The sequence below is a fragment of the Haliaeetus leucocephalus genome, unplaced genomic scaffold (genome assembly GCF_000737465.1).
Source record: "Haliaeetus leucocephalus isolate CR32 unplaced genomic scaffold, Haliaeetus_leucocephalus-4.0 Scaffold92, whole genome shotgun sequence".
In the NCBI taxonomy this organism is placed as follows: Eukaryota; Metazoa; Chordata; class Aves; order Accipitriformes; family Accipitridae; genus Haliaeetus; species Haliaeetus leucocephalus.
The window spans coordinates 2,285,887-2,304,194 of NW_010972528.1; the positions used below are offsets into that span (position 1 = coordinate 2,285,887).

At 55.4% G+C, this 18,308-nt stretch overlaps 1 protein-coding gene across 1 annotated transcript in view; it reads right to left on the reverse strand.

Annotated features, from left to right (window-relative positions):
• Positions 1-7,224: 7,224 nt before the first annotated feature.
• Positions 7,225-18,308, reverse strand: part of CFDP1 (craniofacial development protein 1) — a 67,094-nt gene continuing 56,010 nt past the window's right edge. The window contains exons 6-7 of the mRNA XM_010585213.1: positions 13,573-13,731; positions 7,225-7,995 (exon numbers count right to left, since the gene is read on the reverse strand). Coding sequence (XP_010583515.1) covers positions 7,905-7,995; positions 13,573-13,731 — 250 coding nt within the window. The 3' untranslated portion in view covers positions 7,225-7,904. The remainder of the gene's footprint in view (positions 7,996-13,572; positions 13,732-18,308) is intronic.

The following is an 18,308-nucleotide window of genomic DNA, read 5'->3' on the forward strand; positions in this document are numbered from 1 at the left end:
GGGGGGGGACACACGCTCACGGGCCCCCGCGGGGGCGCGCCGAGGGGCAGCCGCGGCGTAACGGGGCTGTAACGGGGGTGCCACGGGTAAACGGGGTGTAACGGGGGTGCGACGGGTGTGCAGAGGGCGAGCACAGGGTAAAGGGCGTGCAAAACGGGCGTGCAAAGCGTGTGCAAAGGGTAACGGGCGTGCAACAGGGGTGCAGAGGGTGTGCAAAGGCTGGGCAGAGCGTAATAGGTGTGCAACAGGAGTGCAAAGGGTAACGAGTGTGCAAAGGGTGTGCGACAGGCACGAGGTGGGGGAATACTGGGGTGTATTTGGTGTCTAACAGAGATGCCGGGGAGGGGGTGCACCGGAGGTGAAACGGGGGTAAGGGGACATCTGATGGGTGTGGAACGGGGGTGCAATGGGGGTGTTGGAGGTGTGTAACGGGCAGGGGGTGCTACAGGAGTGTTACAGGCGTGTAACGGGCAGGGGGGTGTAACGGGGGCGTTACAGGGGTGTAATGGGGCTTTGCAGGGGTGTAGCAGGCAGGGGCGTGCGTTACAGGCGTGTAATGGGCTTTGGGCACATACGTGTTTGTGTAATGGGGGAGGTGTGTGTGAAAAGTGTGGGGCAGGCATCTGTGCAACAGGCGTGCAGCAGGTGTGTAACTGGGGGGTGTTCTGGGCAGGTAATGGGTGTGTAACGGGCAGGGGGGCATAAGAGGGGGTGTAAGGGACAGGTAAGGGGTGGGTGCAGGTGCAATGGCTGTATGAGGTGGGGTGTAATGGGTATGTAAGGGGGGGTGTAACGGGTGTGTAAGGTATGGTGTGTGTGACAGATACGTAAGGCGGGGGGGTGATGTGTGCAATGAGGGGGGGGGTGTGCGCAAGGGGTGTGCGCAGCAGGGGGGGCACAGGTCGGGGGGTCAGCAGCGTTGCTCCCCTACAGCCCCTCACCATCCCCGGCTGCTGCAAAAATGAACCCCTTGGGTTTAAACCTTTCTGCCCTCTTGCTTGTCTGTTTTCCCTCGGTTGTGTGTCGCATGCCAGCCCAGGTGCTGCTCTGGGGAGGCGGCATGCCACGACACATCATGGCACGCTACGACACATCATGGCACACCACGGCACACACTGGCGCACCGCAGCAGCCAGCAGGCTGCTCACCTGGCCTGTTCCAACAGCCTGGCCACGTGGCTCACGGGCGCCTCAACGGCTGGCGAGCCCGGGCTTGATGCCGCTGCGCGCTGAGCCGCAGTCCTTGCTGGCGCTGCCGGCATCTGTGTGGAGCCAGGAGCAGGCTGGGAGGGTGGCTGCGGGGCTCCCTGCGAGCTGGCAGCTTGTGGGAGGCACGTGTGCGAGCTGCACGGATGTGTGAGCTGCAGGACATGTGTGAGCTGCATGGGCCTGCACGATCTACCAGATGTGCAGGCTGCGTGGGCATGCATGAGCTGCAGCACCCCTGTGAGCTGCACGGAGGCACACGACCTGCAGGACACACACAAGTCGCACAGACCGCGTGAGCTGCAGGGACGCCCACGCCGCTCAGCGAGCGAGCGCGGCCCAGCGCAGTGGTGCGCAAGAGCCGGGTGCGTGTGGGCAGCGGGGAGCGTGGGACCGCACGCGAGCGTGCCCGGAGCAGAGGGAGGGGACACGGGGTGCCCAGTGAGCGTGTGAGGCCCGCGCGCGTGCCTGGCAGCCACGTGGGCCCACATGCGAGCGGGTGGCGAGCGAGCCTGCGTGAGAGCCGCGGGGCTGGCGAGCGAGGCAGGCCCGGAATGCACCTCTGCCTGTGCCCGTGCCTCCTGGGCCACGTTCTCCCGCCACGGCATTTCCTCTCTCGGCTGTGCTTGCCCTCGGGGATTACCTTTGGGCCACACTGGTGTGCGGCGGTGGAGGCAAGGTCAGATCGCAAACACATGCCCTTCCCTAAAAAGCAGGGCTTGTTCCGCTCCCCAAGGACCACCACCACCATCCACTGGCACCAGCAACCTCCTCGCACTGTCCCCTGCTCGGAGGCAGGTTCCCCAGTGCATCGTTGGCAGACGGGGAAACTGAGGCACAGCCGAGGGTAGGAGATAGCTGGCAGCAGGGACTGCGGTCACACCCGCAAACCGCAGCCACCCCGGCAGGCGCAGCCGGAAGACCGCGGTTTCCTCTTGTCGGTGGCAGCGGTGACAGCGCCAGCACTGAGCCCTGCGGGCATTCCCAGGATGGGCTCCGAGCTCTCCGGCCCCTCTCCCGCCACCACAGCCAGTCCCATGAGGCCACGGTATGTTTGCTTCAGAGACCCCGAGCCCAGCGAGGGCCCACCCGGCCAGCAGCGAGGATCTCTCCTGGGATCCCCGGGGTGTCCCCAGGGTGAACCTGCCACCGCACGGCTTTGAGCAGGTGCCAAGGGGCCGCAAGCTCCCCACTTCGGTGCTTAAAGGCAGCAGGGATTTTATTTTTCCTGCTCCCCGTGGCGACACTCAGATCCCCCGTTGATACTCGATCCCAGCCATTTTCAGTGCATCGGAGCCAAAATTGCTGCTTGCATCTGCTGAGTGCCCTGAGCTGGCAACGGCTCCCGCACCCCGCTGCGTCCACAGCCAAGCGCCCGGGGGGGCGACAGGCACCAACAGGTCTCCTTTCGGCTTCTCCTACCTCTAAGGAAACGAAATGCCAAAAAGAAGATCAAAAGTGGAACGTTACAGGGGCCCTGCAGCGCTTGGGATGCTCAGAACCAGATCAGCGCAGCCGGATCAGCGCAGCATCCCTGTGCTGCTGGCAGTGGGATACTGCGAGGCCCCACTGGTTCTGCACCGTGGTTCTTCACTGGCTCCAGCTCCGGCAGACTGGGTGTTTCAGGATGCATGTTGCTCAGGATGCAGTTGCCCCAGCAACGGTTGCTATGGAAAACACTTTGGCGGCAAAATATCCAGCCATATTCATGTGTCCGTCATTGTCTTGGGGAGAGTCCTCGGCGTCCGGCGAGCCAGGCATGGCCGGCTCCGCACCGGCCAGGCTGCTGCCACGTCTGCGGGGGACTGTCTGTGCTGGGCCTGGCTTTTCCCGCTGGGTCCTGGTATGGGAAGGTGTCAGAGGACCCCAAAGGGGGGGTTTGGGGGAGCACGGTGGATGTGCACGGGGCCGGGGGAACAGGCTGTGCCATGCCATGTTAATTGGCTAATTGCCGATTAATGCCCTGTTGGCCCCGTCATGCCCCAACAGTCGAACAGGATACGTTTTGGTGAACACACGCAGGGGCACAGCTCTGGGACAGTGGGACATTTCGGGAAAGGGGCTGGCACTGGGACACTTGTAGGGCTGGAGCCACCCCCAGCAGGGACCAGCGGATGGGGCTGCCTGCTCCTGCCCGCAGCACCTGCCTGCAGCCCTGCCAGGGCTGTGCTTCGGAAAGCCGCCTCCCATCTCCTGGAGCAGCAATAGGATTACACGGGACTGAGTCTCCTAGCAATGAACGGAGAAATAAATCCTGTAAGGCAGGACGGGATTTATTAGACTTCAATATTCTGGAAATAATGAGGACATTTCTCTTGGCTTGTAATATCACGGGACCCAACAGGATCACAACAAGGATTTATCCCCATGCCTTTCTGTGGCGCTGGGTCGGTTTTTAGCTGCAGAGAGGAGATGGAGGGGGAGACCGCTCACCCTTCCGGAGAGCAGGATGGTGGGGCACCCCCTCATCTCCAGAAAAGCTGAGGCGGAGCACAGGCCTGAGGCTGCCCCAACAGTAGCGGCTCTGTTCATATCCCCATTCATCCCCCGGCGAGGGCTGGCGCTGATCCTCGCCCCCGGCCGGGGCTGGCCGCTGGGAGTGGGAAGGGCTGGCTGTGCCACCACCGCCAGCTGAACTTCAAACGCTGGTGCCAGCACCCACCATTGGCGCGAGGATGCCCCGGGGTGGGGACCCTCGCTCAGATGGGGTAGGAGACCTGCAAGCCACCCCGTTACTCCCTATTAGTCCTGAACCCACCGCAGCCAGAAACCCTGCTCTGCTGCCCGATGGGACATTGCTGTGAGGGAAAAAGGTGGGAGAGGCTGAAAACAGCAGCTTAGAGAAGAGGATGAGGTGCCCCCAGCATCACCTCCCGGGTATCAGCCCTTCCCAGCCCCGGTCCTCACAAGGAACTGCTGCCGCAGCTGCGGGGAGATGCCTCCCGGGGCCAGCCCCACGCTCTGCTCCCTTATTCTCCTGCCTGACAGCTGTGGCATGGCACACCATCACGCTTTGCCCCATGGTGGCTCGGCCGGCCCCGAATCCCATTACAGTCCTTGGGATAGCCTGGTGGGGGCACACAGGATGCAACCCCTCGGCAGCCAGCTCTCAACCTCCTCCTTTGCCGAGAGCTGGACATTTATTCCCGCATCCCTATCACTGAAGCAGCTTTAAATGCATGGCATTACCTCCCTGTCCGTGATTCCCGTGACCCAGTAACAGCCTCCCCTGGGCGGCCTCCCCAAACCCCACCGAACAGCTCAATAAAGGTGAGCCCGTGGGCGCGGGTTGGATGTAACCGGTTTTACCACAGCTCCGGAGCGTGGCCGCAGTGGCAGAAGCCCTGACTGTTGGGGCACACAGACACAATCGCTGCCTTGTTCGGGGACCAGCCACACAAGGGGCCCCTTCAGGCAGCCAAGGAAGGGGGAGCTCCTCGGGGCGAGGTGATGCTCGGGCCATGAGGGACTCCTTGCAGGGCCAAAATTATCCCAAACAAATGCCCCGAGTGGGTCCTGACCCACGGAGGATACATGAGCTTCCCAGAGAAGATGGCTCAAGGTGGGAACATCTTAAAGGAGGGACTTGCATGTCCTGGGAGATTTGCTTCTTCCAGAAAGCTCAGGGCTGATGGGGAAGTCGAGGGCTGGTGGGTGCTGGGGCCACCTCCCCTTTGTGGGAAGGCAGCTGGGCAATGGAAATAGCAAGCGGAGGGGGGTTTGGGGTTTTGTTTTTTTTTCCTTCTTAAGCAGCCAAGCTGTGTTTTCTGGAGACCTGTAAATCACTCCTCGTCTTCAGGAAAGAGAGGCGAGGAATACATGATCCAACCAAGCAAAAACGTGGGACGCTTGGAAGTGCGCATGGTGGAAGCCAGGAATCAGCCCCAGGCTGGAAGCTGCCTCCCGGCCGTCCTGCCAAGCCTGTCCCAGCTTGCTGGGCCGGGAGCTGGCACCGCAGCCCGGTGTCCTCGAGCTAAGCCGGGCACACCATGCTGCCACGAGCCGGGGAACCCAGTGGAGAGGGGAGCCGAGGCTCTCGGCCACCACTGTTAAACTGCACTTTTCCAGCAGGTCAGGTTGCTTCCAAGATTTCAAAATTTTCCACGCTTGCTCAGCTGAAGGAGAAACCCCAGAGAAGAGAGGCTGGAGAGTTTGTGGAGAGCAGAGCTGGGGCTGCCAGGCAGGATCCCGTAAACAGGGGGTCACTGATTTTCCCAGTTTACCAGTGTGCCAGTGGAGGCTGCGCTGGCCAGATCCCACTAACACACCATTAGCGTGCGTGTAAATCCAAAGCCATCTCCCCAAGCCATCCAGAACCCAATGCTGCTGCAGGGCTTGCTCTGGACATAGCCTGGAGCTCTTCAAGGCTTTTAGGAGCAGGGCTGGGTTTGGTGCCTCTGGCCTTTGGGATCTCCAAAGGTTCCCCTGTTGCATCAGCTCTCGCTCACGCTACAACACACAGAATTATCTTCCATTTCTAACCTGCTTTTCACACCAATGCAGCTGCACTGGAGGCCCGACACAGCAGGCGGCACCCAGCAGCAGCCTGGATGACTGTGCTGCGGCCAAGATTTCAGACGGCAGTCCCTGGAGAGCCAGATGCCACAGCGACCCAGCCTGTGTGGGGGTGACAGGACCCTTCCCCACCTCCATCCAGCGTGCGAGGCCCCAGGACCACAGTCGTGAGGGGACACAGGGCAGAGAAGATCCACAATATCCCCTCCTCTCCTCCTCACCCCCAGCAAAGTGCAGCAAAAGGCAAATCGTTTCCCCTGCTGCCTGCTCAGCGCTTAGGGCGGGCCCAGCCCTCCAGCCCCACTTGCGGCCGCCCTGGCTGAGCTGCTGCTCGTGCATCTCGCCGTCAGCGAGGATCTACTGCAAAACAAGACTGGGTTGCCTTGAGGTCCCTGCTGGGAGGGACCCTGCAAGCAGGGCAGGACCTGGCTGCCTCCCCGGCCCAGCACGTGGGAGGAGAGAGGGGGCCAGAGATGGTTCTGCACTACCACCCTGAGCAGGACAGCAGCCCAGCTACCAGAGCACCACCTGCCTTACACCGCAGCCCCCTCCGAGGTCCAGCCCAGGGCTGCTCACTGCCAGCCAGGAGTCCTGAGCTGAAACCTCCCCACAACAGTGCCCTGGCCAGGGACTCCAGTTGTTTTTGCAACCAAAGCCAAAGCAGCAACTGGCTTGGAAGCGTTTGGAGATGAAAACATGTCATCACCCCTGTTGTTCTGTTTCTGTCCAATTTCAGGCTCGTTTAAGCAGGTCCATAACAGCTGATTCTGTACATAACAAGGCACCAAAGGCTGCAGCTCCCCCTGAGCACGTGGTGTTTTGTTCTCGTCTATCCCGCAACACGGCCACAGAGCAAGGGCTGACTCAGCAGCTGACACGTGAGTCCAAAGCTGAGACTGCGCTCAGAGCTGTGGGCAAGGGGCCAGTGGCAGCATCGCTTGCCCCGTTAGCAGGAAGGTTGGGGCTTGTGCCGCTTTCTGGCTTGTGTGCCACCGAGCAGGCTCAGAGCACCCCGTGGGGAAAAGCCAGTAAGCACTTCTACTCTGAGGACGTGCACAGGCCAAACATCAGGAGCTGCTGAACTTGGTCAACACCAGACAAGAAAGGACAGCTGAGATGATGGTGCGTTGCTGGCCTCCAGCTCCGGACGCTTGTTCCACGCCCAGGCGCCTTGGTCTGCCCTCCCAGGCAGCTTATTTTGCTGAATGTCCCTGCATGGTCATGCCTTGGGTGGGTTTCCTTACTCCTGTAGCACTGCTACAGGAGGACTACATTGTCCCCTTCGCCCCCCAATCCTGGATTTAATCCCACTGCCAGCCCCAGTACTGCAGAGGGAAAGCGATCCAAGCACTTGCTCTGACTTTAGGCTGCTATCAAGACAGACACCGGGCACCTCTGAGCACGGATTTTCACAATCACAGTCAGACACTCCTTACTGTGTGTGACCCTTAATTTCTTTGTCCTCTGCTTCCCGCATAAACGACGCTGCCAGCATGCCAGAGCATTGGGATGGAATACTTTATTCACGTGAACACTCAGATCCTGGCCTGTCCTGCCTGCTGCAGCTGCTCCCATCTTCTTGAGAGCACGAACAAGGAAGGATTTCTTCATCGGCTTGCCTAAACCCCCCCCCAGCATCATCAGACCCCACAAACAAGTACAGACAGTTCAGCTTTGTCTGGGCAAGAGCACAACGCAGAGGGGCAAGGAGCACTGAGGGGCTGGCAGAGTGGGGAGAAGGGCTCCAGCCCACAGCTTGCACACGCACAGCAGCCACAAAACCTTCCTGCAGCTCCGTTCTCACAACCAAAAATGCCAGCCGAGCCTTAACCCAGGCTCCAGCACTCTCCCAGCTTTGGCGGCTCCTCCTGCTGCCAGAAGCACCTGGGGTTGGCAAAGGATGGGTGCCACCATCTCTTCTCCTTGGAAAGCTGCCTGCCAGAATCACACCAGTCCCTTCTGTCACCTGCTGGGCCATTTAACCCTCGAAGAGCCCCCTGCCCACTGACAAATACCCTCCCCAAACTATTACAGTAAAAGGAAAAACCTGTACATTGAGACATACAGGCTGAGTCTTGGGTAGAGAACGGTTTCCGTGCTTGGTGGTCGGGCGGTGGCTGGCAGCCCCCAGCCAGTGCTCAGGCACAGAAGGGAGCAGGGTCCCCCGTGGCCACCCCCGGCACATCAGGGCTTCATCCTGCTCAGTCTGATGTCACGTTCGATTTCAAACTGCCTGTGATCCACGCGCTCCAGGAATGCTTTCCTCTCGATGTACCTGCAGGGAGGCAGAGAGGCAGAGGCTGTAAGCAGTGCCCGTAGCAGCCAGTGCTGTCCCCAGCCCGGGGCAAAGCTGACCTGAAGGGATGAGCAGCCTCCCTTCCTCTCTCTCCATGAGCTGATCACTGCACTGAGCATCTCCTATGGACACCAAAACTGCTCTGTGGCGTGCTGGGTGTCTCCTGGGGGACTCACAGAGGTCTGGGGTGAAGTGTCCCTGCAGGCTGGAGATACGGGCTGGCTGCTTCTGGTTCCAGCTCTTCTCTTATGGCTGAGAAATGACCTTCACATACAACTTGAACAGGCTCAGGGCAGGTCCTTGGCAGGAGAGGCAGCTCTGACACTCCTCCCTGCCTGCCCAGGTGACGCTGCCCAGGCACCCCCCAGCAAAGCATCTCAAACCCAGACAGCAGCACAACCCACGATACAAGCTGATAAGAGGCACAGGGAGCATGAGGGACACAAACAGCATCATCCAGCAAGCCTGCAGCAGCTCAGGAATTCAGGTCAGGGGTTTCCCAGCCACAGACCAAGTTCCTAACCACCGCTGAGTATTTACTTCTCCCTCTCAGCGAGGCACCTGAGTGCTTCAAGGAAGAAGGCAAGCACGCCTATGCCTGGAAAAGCACCTTGCCACTCATTAATGGCATGCAGCTGAATTTTAATGTACTTTGCTGCAAACCCTTGCCACAGATAGCCCGGGGCTGTGCTACTAATTAACCTACAGAGGGAGCGAAATTGCAATTCAAAACAGGAGCTGTAATTGAATCATCACAATTGTTTTGCATTTGTTCCAGGGTGGCAAACACTCGGCTGTCATGACAAGGTCGTTACGCTCGGCACCGGCACAAGACGCACAAGCCACTGCGTTCGGCGCTCTGCCGGTCACTGCTTTTCCTGCACCGTAGCTGGTGCCTGCTAACCAGAAAAGCCCATTGCTTGAAAGCAAGACCGCAGGCTACAGGAAAGATGAGCACCATAGGCTCTGCGTGTTTTCCAGGCTCCTGGGTGGCTGGCAGCGTGCATAAAGGTGCCCAAGACCCAACCGCACGGGAAGGTTAAGGCCCCCTCCCACCACCAGCTGTGGTCCCTCTAGCACAGAGGGGCTCTGCTGCCTTTGGTGACAAGGTCTCTACTTTATGCTACAACTATTGAACCAGCACTGAATGTGCTCCCAGCACCAGGGTGCCTTCGCCCTTGCTGCAAGGGACAGCCCTGACACTCCTGCCCACCCAGTCGTCACTGGAAATGAATTAATCCAAAGTCATTTCAGTGAGTGATTCCCCCGAGCGGATGAACAGCGCCGCGCATCCCTGCTGCCACTCTATTCCCATCGCAGCCTGAGCCCGTCTCACGCTGACACAACTGGGTCAGCTCATCTCCGCCGGCTGCGAGGGGCAGGGGCCCAACGCGGCATAACGCAGACAATGTGCTGGCTGTGAGGAGGTATTTTTCTGGCCCCCTGCCTCTCACTGTCAGAGGAGGGCTGTGCGACAAGGCCCCCTCCCCACGCTGGCTCAGGAAAGGCAGGCAGGGGAGTGTCGCTTCCCTTCATCCCAGCAAGCAGGGAGGTGACCAGCTCCCAGGGCCGGGCTCGGAGAGGCCATGGGAAGGAAGTCGGGGGGGAGTCACATTGTATATTACAGTGTGTCATATTGCTGGGTGTGTGGCTGTCCCCCCCCTCTGCTGCTGAACACCAGCCGCAACCATGGGTGGGAAGGCAAGGGACAGGGGTTACCGCCATTAGCCTGGGAACACCCCAACTGCTTGGGCAGCAACAGCCTGAGCTACTGAATTTGAAGCTCCTTCAGCCGCTCTGCGAATCCTTTCTCCCAACCCCAGCAAGGGGTCAGTGCCTTCCTCCTCCTCCTCCTCCCCTCTCCTACGGGCAGGCACTGGCTCCTGGGGGATCGATATGGATCATGAGCCAGGAATGTGGTCTCACGGCCGCAGCCAGCGGCTCTGCATGGAGGAGGAACCATGACGTTACCCTATGGCGTTGTCCTTGGCCAGCCACAGAAAAATGCCGCAGGGGCCAGAGCAGACCCCAGAAGGCACTACCCGTGCATACGCTGGGGTTTATGGGGCAAGCAGCCTGGGAACAAGCCCGGCTGGCTTGTACTGCATGCACATGGAGGCTGGAGGTGCTGATGGACACAAGCAGGGAAGTAGCAGGTCTGCAGGGTCAGCACAAGCCCCCCTGCCCCCCAAACCGTGCGCCCAAGCTGCGGCTCTGGCTCCGGCTCTGGCTCCCAACCTGGCCCTGTGCAGCCGATAGCACGGTGCTGCCAAAATGCAGTGCAAAGTGCACAAGCAAGGCACAAACACCTGTCCTGTGCTTGTCTAAATAACCTTTGCTACCTGAATCAATACCCTCCTGTAAATTATCAGCCCGTGCGGAAACAGGGCAGCTGTGATCCACAGCAGAGGACGGTACATTTGTTGGGAGAAGAGACTGTCTCTGCTAACGAGGGCAGCTGTGAACTGCTCTTGGGAGGATTTCATTGGTGCTGCCTGTCCCCTGCCCGTCACCAGTAGTCACCCAGTGCATGAGCGCACAGGGCCAGCCCGGCACCCAGAGCGGGGCTGCTCCCCCACCGGGCCTGCCCTACAAAGGTGGCCCAATTAAGAGGCCACTACACCTTTCCATTTATAAAGCACATCAGAGAGATCAACAGTAAAGGGGATAGCTGCCTCCACTCCTTACTTCAACCCCTCCTGTCAAATCCAGGACAAGCCCTCAGGATCTGACACAACCAGGCTGCAGAAGCCCAGATCCTGCTGCTGGGGAAATGCAGATTGCCGTCTGGGGCTGGTGATAGGAGAGGCGGAAAATCAGAGGCAAAGGTGGACACAGCCATGGGGCAGCATGCGTCCCCTCTGCCTCGGGAATCCCAGGGCCAAGCTGCAGCTGGCTGATAACCGGCATCAGCAGAAAAAAGATGCCAGGGCCCCATTGCTCAGCTGGACACCAGCGCACTGGCTGAGCACATATCGCTGCCAGCGAAGGGCTGGGGAGATCCAAGGCACGAGGAACTCTGGACTGTGAACAGCAACTTCCGCAAGGTTACTGCAAAAAAGAGAAATTCAACCTGCCTTCCCTTCTGAGCAAAAAGAAATTCCTCCTGCCTTCCTCGAGACACACATGGACCATCTCTGTAGTGCGCAGGCATATGTGGCATTGGGCAGATGCTTCCAGGAGCACATTGTGGCTCTCCTCATCAGGCAGACATTTACAATTACAAAGCAGGACATGCGGGGACCAGAGGTTTCTAACGCACGTCAGCACCAGGGATAAAGGGAGTGCCCCCCGCTCCCTCCTGCCTGGGTTGAAGGGTTAACAACCACTCATTACAATTTTTATAGAGATGTGTAAATGATTGTCCACTGAAGGGTGAGCAGAGCCTACATTATTAAAGGAGAAGAGGCAGCTGCGGAAAGGACAACAGGCTCCTGCAAAACGACCTGAAGCCGGCCCCTGCTGTGTCTGTGTGATCTGCCCCCGAGCAGGCTGGCTGCTCTGTAATGGTGCAGCACACTTCACACCATGAACACTTACAGGTGGCCTGTAAACTGAAATGCAGTGGGCTGCGCATCCATTGGTGCTCCTCCATTCTCCCTTCCTTTACCTTGAAGGTGGAAGTAATTCACAGCGAGCAGATACTCGGTTGATCCCCTCACACTGCATGTCTGACTAGCACAAACAGATTTGTAAGGAGTGTCTCAAGTCATCATCGCACCACGTTTCTCATTTATTTAAGGACAAAAACAGCTTGCCCAGTGGACTTTCTAGCCTGGGATGTGACAGGCAGAAAAACCCAAAGCTGTCCAAGCTTACAGATGCTCTTAAAATTGCTGCTCTGCTTTGCTCATCTTCTCAATGTGCTGATCTGTTTTTCAGCCTTCAAGGACCATTACATTAGCATCTCCGGAAAGGTTTGCCAGGCATCAAGAGTGAGCTGTCCTGCTTGTATAGGGTGGGAAAGGAAACAGCACTGGCCAAGAAAGGTTGACATACTAGGTTTGAACAAGCAAGTGATGCCACAAAACGCTCATGGAAGGCAGCCTGGCCTGTTTGGGGTGTGTACAGTCCAGCTGAGAGTGATGGACCCTGATTCAGGCTGATTCCACTGACTGTGCAAAGAAACAGTGTGTCCTAGCAATCAGCAGGAGATGGTCTGGCTTTTAATGGTGGTACTACCACCACCAGCCCAGTCCAGAGCAGTGAAAGCCCAAAGCTGTTAACATACTTGGCAGCTGCTCAGATGTCTGTGTAGGGCAAATTCTCACTCCACATCCCATCGGGACAAGCCAGCCAGGTGCCACAGACAGAAACAGGACCCTTCCCTGGAGGTGGGTTCTCCCAAAGCAGCCTGCAGCTCCTGATGGGGCTCACCCTCCTCCTCCTCCTCCTTCTCAGACAGAGCCTGGTACACAGCCTGGCTCTGCTTCCAGATTCCTGGCACGGGCCATTTCAATGGAGACTCTCACGTACAGGGCTCTGACCATGACATTCACCATGCTGCAGGTGGCATCAGCGATGATTTGGTGCACACGTGCTCTGCCACACCTGTAAGCAATGTAAATTGCTCACCTCCCTGGATTTCAAGGATCTCAGAGGAACGCCCTGTGCCCCTCCGGCACTCCTACTGAATTGCTCTACTTCTTCAAGAGCAAGTGTCCAGAAACAGATCAGGGCAGATCTGATGGAGAAGGGGTGCTGTGGAAGGGTACAAGGCCAAACTGAAAAAACCCACCAGTTATAAAATATCTATTTGAAATACAAAATCCAATCTGTTGGAATGCAGAAGCTCTGAGTTTTTACCAAAGACTAAAAGAACAGCTTACAATAAAAATACATTTTATGAGCTGTCCAGTAAGCCGGTTACGTTTTCCCAGAGCTTAGCAAAGCACTTGAGTGGAAATGCCGCTTCTGATCTTATTATCCTTCCCTGCAGTGCATGTTATTAACTTTGTTTTATTTACAGCGTTGCCATTTACTTTTACGATACTTCCATTAACTTCATCGGAGTGAACATTGCTTGATGCACACAACCAACGCCCAGTGCTGCCATAATCTTTAACGCACCTTGCCAGCTGTTCTGGGTTTGCATACATCTTTACGCAGGAGAAGGGACGACAGATGCAGCTGGAACATGTCATTTGAAGAACGGAACAAAAACCATACCTCCTTTCTTTTTTTTTTTCTTTCTTTCTTTTTTTTTTTTTAAAGAAAACAGGACAAAGGCAATTGTGTTTCCTCATGGGAGTGCTGCATTAGACCGGTTCACGCTGCATCTGTGCCACTGGCAGGAGAGAACATAAAGCACAGCCAGACTCTACTTTAGCTGGACTTGAAGAACTCACGAGGTTGTTAGCAGAGAGAGATAGGTGCTTGCAGACTTACCTGTCTCCCTGTGATACCTAGCGCAGCTACTGGTTTTATGTATCCCTAGGATAAAACCTTAAGAAGTCCCATGGGTTTGCTGAACTCTCTGTAGCAAGTGATGGGGCTCCTACATGTATAGGAAGTGGTGGGAAATGCTTGACTACTATTAGGTGAAGTCCTTCTTACCCGTCTTTCCCTCGGTTATGGATTGCCAGCTCCTCCACAATCCCCTCCTCCTCCTTGAAGTTCTCCCAGTCCAGTTTAGATTTCTCCAGTGTGCTCATCTTCTGCTTTTTGGAGCCAATCTTCCCCAGAAGAGTGCTCATACCGCTTGGCCTCCTCACCCTGATGGAGATAAGGGAGCAAATGTTACTTAAATGCAGAGAGACAGCATCAGTTAGCAATTAAAAACGGAGCTGAGAAACGTCACGTGTAAGAGTGGTGGCCTTTATGGTGGTGAGCCACCACCACTAAACAGATGGCCACCAACTTCAGGCAGCCTGCAGGCGGCAAGGTCACGCTTCCTGCAGATCCTGCTCCGCCGTTCCCCTGGAAGCAGCAGAGTTCATTACACACATATCTCAAGTGCTTGCTTTTTGTGAAAGGGCTTTTTCATCTGTCTTCTTAAGAGAACAGAAAGCTTTCAGGCCAAAAGAGATCATTAAATCATCTAGTTTGACCCCTTGTACATATCAGGCCAAGCCATTCCACTGATCACCTCCGTGCTAAGCCTGGTTCTTTGTCTTCGGTTTAAAGTGTTGTTTTCTGGAAGGGATCCAGCATCAGTGCATCACCAGCACTGACAACACATCTAGGAATTAACCATTTCGTTGGTATCAACATGCCTGTTTTTCAACTTGATTCTGTCCAGCTTTAGGTTCTGGTTGCCACTGCTTATTCAAAAACCAAGAGGACTTTGGTGCCCAGGCGGGTCTCATTAGTAACGTACTCATACACCACAACGAACTTACATCTGAATTATTTTTTTTGACAAACAGATGGAGCTCTTTATGCCTCTCATTGAAATGCACTTTGTCCCAGCCCATACGTCATTTCTAAGGTTTTGTCTCCCTGCTTACGTTTTCAACGCTGTTTGAAGATGGGGGCAGCAGAACCATGTGTAACCCCCACCCTTCTCCTGATCAAAAATATGTTTCTGTCCAAGGATCGCCTAAATCCCGTTAGTTACACCATCATGCAACACGTTGAGTCCCAGTGCACGTGTGCTGTGATCCCACATCATCTCCCAGGTCCCTGTTTAGCAGGAAGACCACCTCGGTCTTTCATCTCCTTGTTCGTAAGAGGACCAAAATCCCACCCACATGGCAGGGCCCCCAAATCTCCCCTTTATGCTGGGAAATGCACACACAGGGACTCGGCTCAGCCAGGTCGCCCTCTGAGGAAGACAATTCTCAGGGCTAGGAACTCGTAAAACAAACTCATATTAACCCTTCTTAAACCCCTGCAGGAGAGGGGGGCAAACAGCATCCCGTTGAACTCGGTGTTTACACACATTCCAGAGATAACTTCAGGTCTGCAGGGCTTCTGCCTCTGCAAGAAGCCAGAGAGGAAATGATTCTCGTTCCTGAGAGATGGAGGAATCTTGGGGGGGAGTGGGGAGGGGCAAGGGAGGCAGCCAGGTGAGTGCCACAGACTGTTCTCCATCAGTTCTCCTCAAGCACAGTCCTGCCCAGGGGTAGCCATTCTTGGGAACATATCCAAAGCTGTCCTTATTGGATCATTAGCGTGGTTTATGCTTCCATAATTCACAAGCCTTTGAAGGAAAATAATTCCACAGTTTATGTGGAATTAAATCAAAGAAAATGACATCTTTGTAAGCCTCAGCCAGAAGATTCTCAACGCAAGAATGGCTGGCCATGGTCACTTGGGGTTGCAGCTTCCTGACATAGATATATTTGGGGTACAAACCGTGGATTAAGGGCATCCTGGCAGGCTCCATAGCTACCAAACAAAGCTGCATGCCCCTCCTCATACTGCCCAGCCAGATGAGCAGAAATGTCCTAGGACCTGGCCCTCTTATTTCTTTCAGTCCCTGCCCACCGCTGGAGAACGTGCCAGCAGCCCACACTTTTCACCCTGTGAGGACACAGAGCAAGCTGGATACTCTTTTATTCACCTTTATCCCTGAATGTCTCATCAAGATGTCTACAGCCCTCACACCACAATCATGCAATAAAGCCTTGATCTTTGCTCAGCCCCCAATTCTCCCTTACTTTTCAAGACATGATGGCTCCGAGCGTCCCTATCTGCAGGTAGCAGGAAGTGATGCAAGGGGTCAAAACATGCAAAGATGTTCTCAGCACAAGATAAAATTGGAGAGATTCGGTTCCTACATCTGGCTATCGAGGACTACATGTGAGCCTTGCACAACCACTGAGCCCAGTATCAGATGCGTGTTCAAGTTGCGAGGGAGTGGGAGGAGAGGAGATATGACAAGTAAGAAGGCAAAACCAAACAAAATATTGGGCAAGCATCCCCCGTGGCATTCCCTGCTGAGCAGCCACCTGGACGGCAGAGCCTGGTGTTCATACATGACAGTTCCTTATGCTGCACTGGGACACCGTGGGGTTTTAGCACAGGACTCAAAGTAAAGATGCTCTGAGACAGATCTTGAGAAGTGCTATGGCTGATCCAGCTGGCAACGCTCCTCTCCCCCCAGCCTGGCAGGCAGAGGGTGTTTAAATTAACACAAGGTATTCACATTTCTCTGAATACACTTAACTTTCCAGACTCACTTGTGCTTACAGATTTGCCCACCTTTGAAGCAGGAGAAGCAGGGATGCAGAAATGGAGAGTGTTGTCTCTTGCCCCTATATGTCTCCAAAACAGTTTTTGGGGCAAAGAACCCCGATGGCATGAGAGCCATCTCACCTGTTCAAGCACACTCACAGCTCACCTGCATCCACCAACTCTTCCGTGGGTGGGAGCCTCCAGCCACTGTACAGCTGTACTACAGACCGGCCTGACTCTGCAAAAGACACAGCATGCACCTGGAAAACCCACTTGAAACCATTTCAGGATCTCTCCTGGGTGTTAGAGGAACGTCTGCCCTGCAGAGTGACAAACAGGCTCAGAAGCAGGCTTGCACATGCCAAGACTGATGCTTTTTTGGCTAAACCTCGGGCTGTCAGCTGCCGGTGGGGAAGAGCTGAGTTGGGACAGGGGCCAATCGGCCAGGCTGGGCTGCTGCACAACATCCCTGCATGAAACACAAACTGGGACATGCTGACAGGCAACTGCTGTCCCCAAACCACACTGGAGGATATACACGAGGGAAGGGAACCAAAGGCAAGATGGTTTGTGGCCAGAGGTGGAAGCAGAGGCGGTGCTGGCTTCACAGCAGGGAGCAGGGGCAGCAGGCTAGATGAAGGTCGCTTATCACACATCTTTTCTCCCGTGGTAATTCCTAGCATAAATTAATAACGTCTACATGCACACATCCATCTGGAACAGTGCTCAAGGACTCTGTATCTCCTCTTGGCCATGCATCTCAGGAATATCCCTTAAATTACACAATTCACCCCATGTTTGAAGCTACAGAGTCTCTGTTATGGATATGGACCTCCATCAAGGGCTTCCAGATAGCCACAAGAATACTTGCAAGTCAACAGTTCCCTCAAGGCAAGGGAGCCTAACGAAACAGGGCAGGCTATGCTGCACCCTCGTGTTGATGACTACTCCAAAAATACTGCTAATATCTAGTGTCATCCTCATGCTGGGGATGGGCCCTGGGCTGGGTGATCTGGCTCTACTCCTGCCTCGACAATTCTGTGCTGTTTGCAGCAGGACCAAGCCTGGGCCAGGCAACGAGACAGGGCCAGGCACAGGCTGAAGGACATGTTCAAGTCTGCTGCTGAGTCTTCATTCCACGCTGAGCCTTTCATCACCCTGAATAAATCCAACAGCAAACCTGGGGGTGGGAATTCCTATGCTTGTGCCAAAATGAAGTAAATGAGAGACATTAAAGTCCAATTAAAAACTTGCTTGGCCTCATCTGTTTAAAAAGCCAGTAAAGGGGCCTGATTAATTGCATTCAGTGCCAACAAGAGGAATTATTACCCTTTTTGTACTCATTAAGGGTATCTGCTGTGGCATCTTTAATCACTAAGGCATTTAAAAGAGAGAAAGTAATTTGCTAAGACATAATGGATCCTGGGGATGAGAATCAGGACAATTGCCTATTTAGGACACAAAGACACGCTCTCGCTTTCCACGATTAAAAAGCATGGCCCAAATCAGCCCCTGAACCAGCAAATTAACGTGCTGGTGAGCTCTGCCTTGGTGGGGGCATTCCCCTGCACCCATCTAGTGTCTTCAGGACAAGGACTGTGCCTGTGCAGTACGGCCACACACTGGGACAAGCAGCAAGCCAAGGGCTCCCTTGCTGTCCTACCATAGGTGAACACGCTCTGTATTCCTGTCCTCAACAAAGAGGCTTCCTCCCTTCTCAGTGTGAGCCTGCAGCCTGACCAGGACCTTGGAGGATTGCTGCTATACCAACAATAAAGCGGCATCATCACATGTAATCCCTGCTGTCTTGTAACATGAAAGTTGGCAGCATCTGGCAAATGCGCACCTGCCTCCAAAGAGGGAGACTTCATCACAAGCTTTACGAAATAATCTTCAAGCAATAGGAAAACAGGGCTACAAAGGTCTCGTAGTGTGTCCTGAAAGCCAAAGCAAGTTGAGTTCCTCTGCCACCCACCCAGAGATGGGTGCTCCGAAGGCCTCCTGACACTGATCTCACACGCACTGGAGGTTTCAGTACTTCATCAGCCTTTCACTTATGTAAGTTTTCCCCAATGACTAAATTTCCTTGCTCAGCCCATGACTTGTTATCTTATTCCTAGTAGCGACTAACAACAGATCATTCTCTCACTTTTCACAGCAGCCTTTTACAT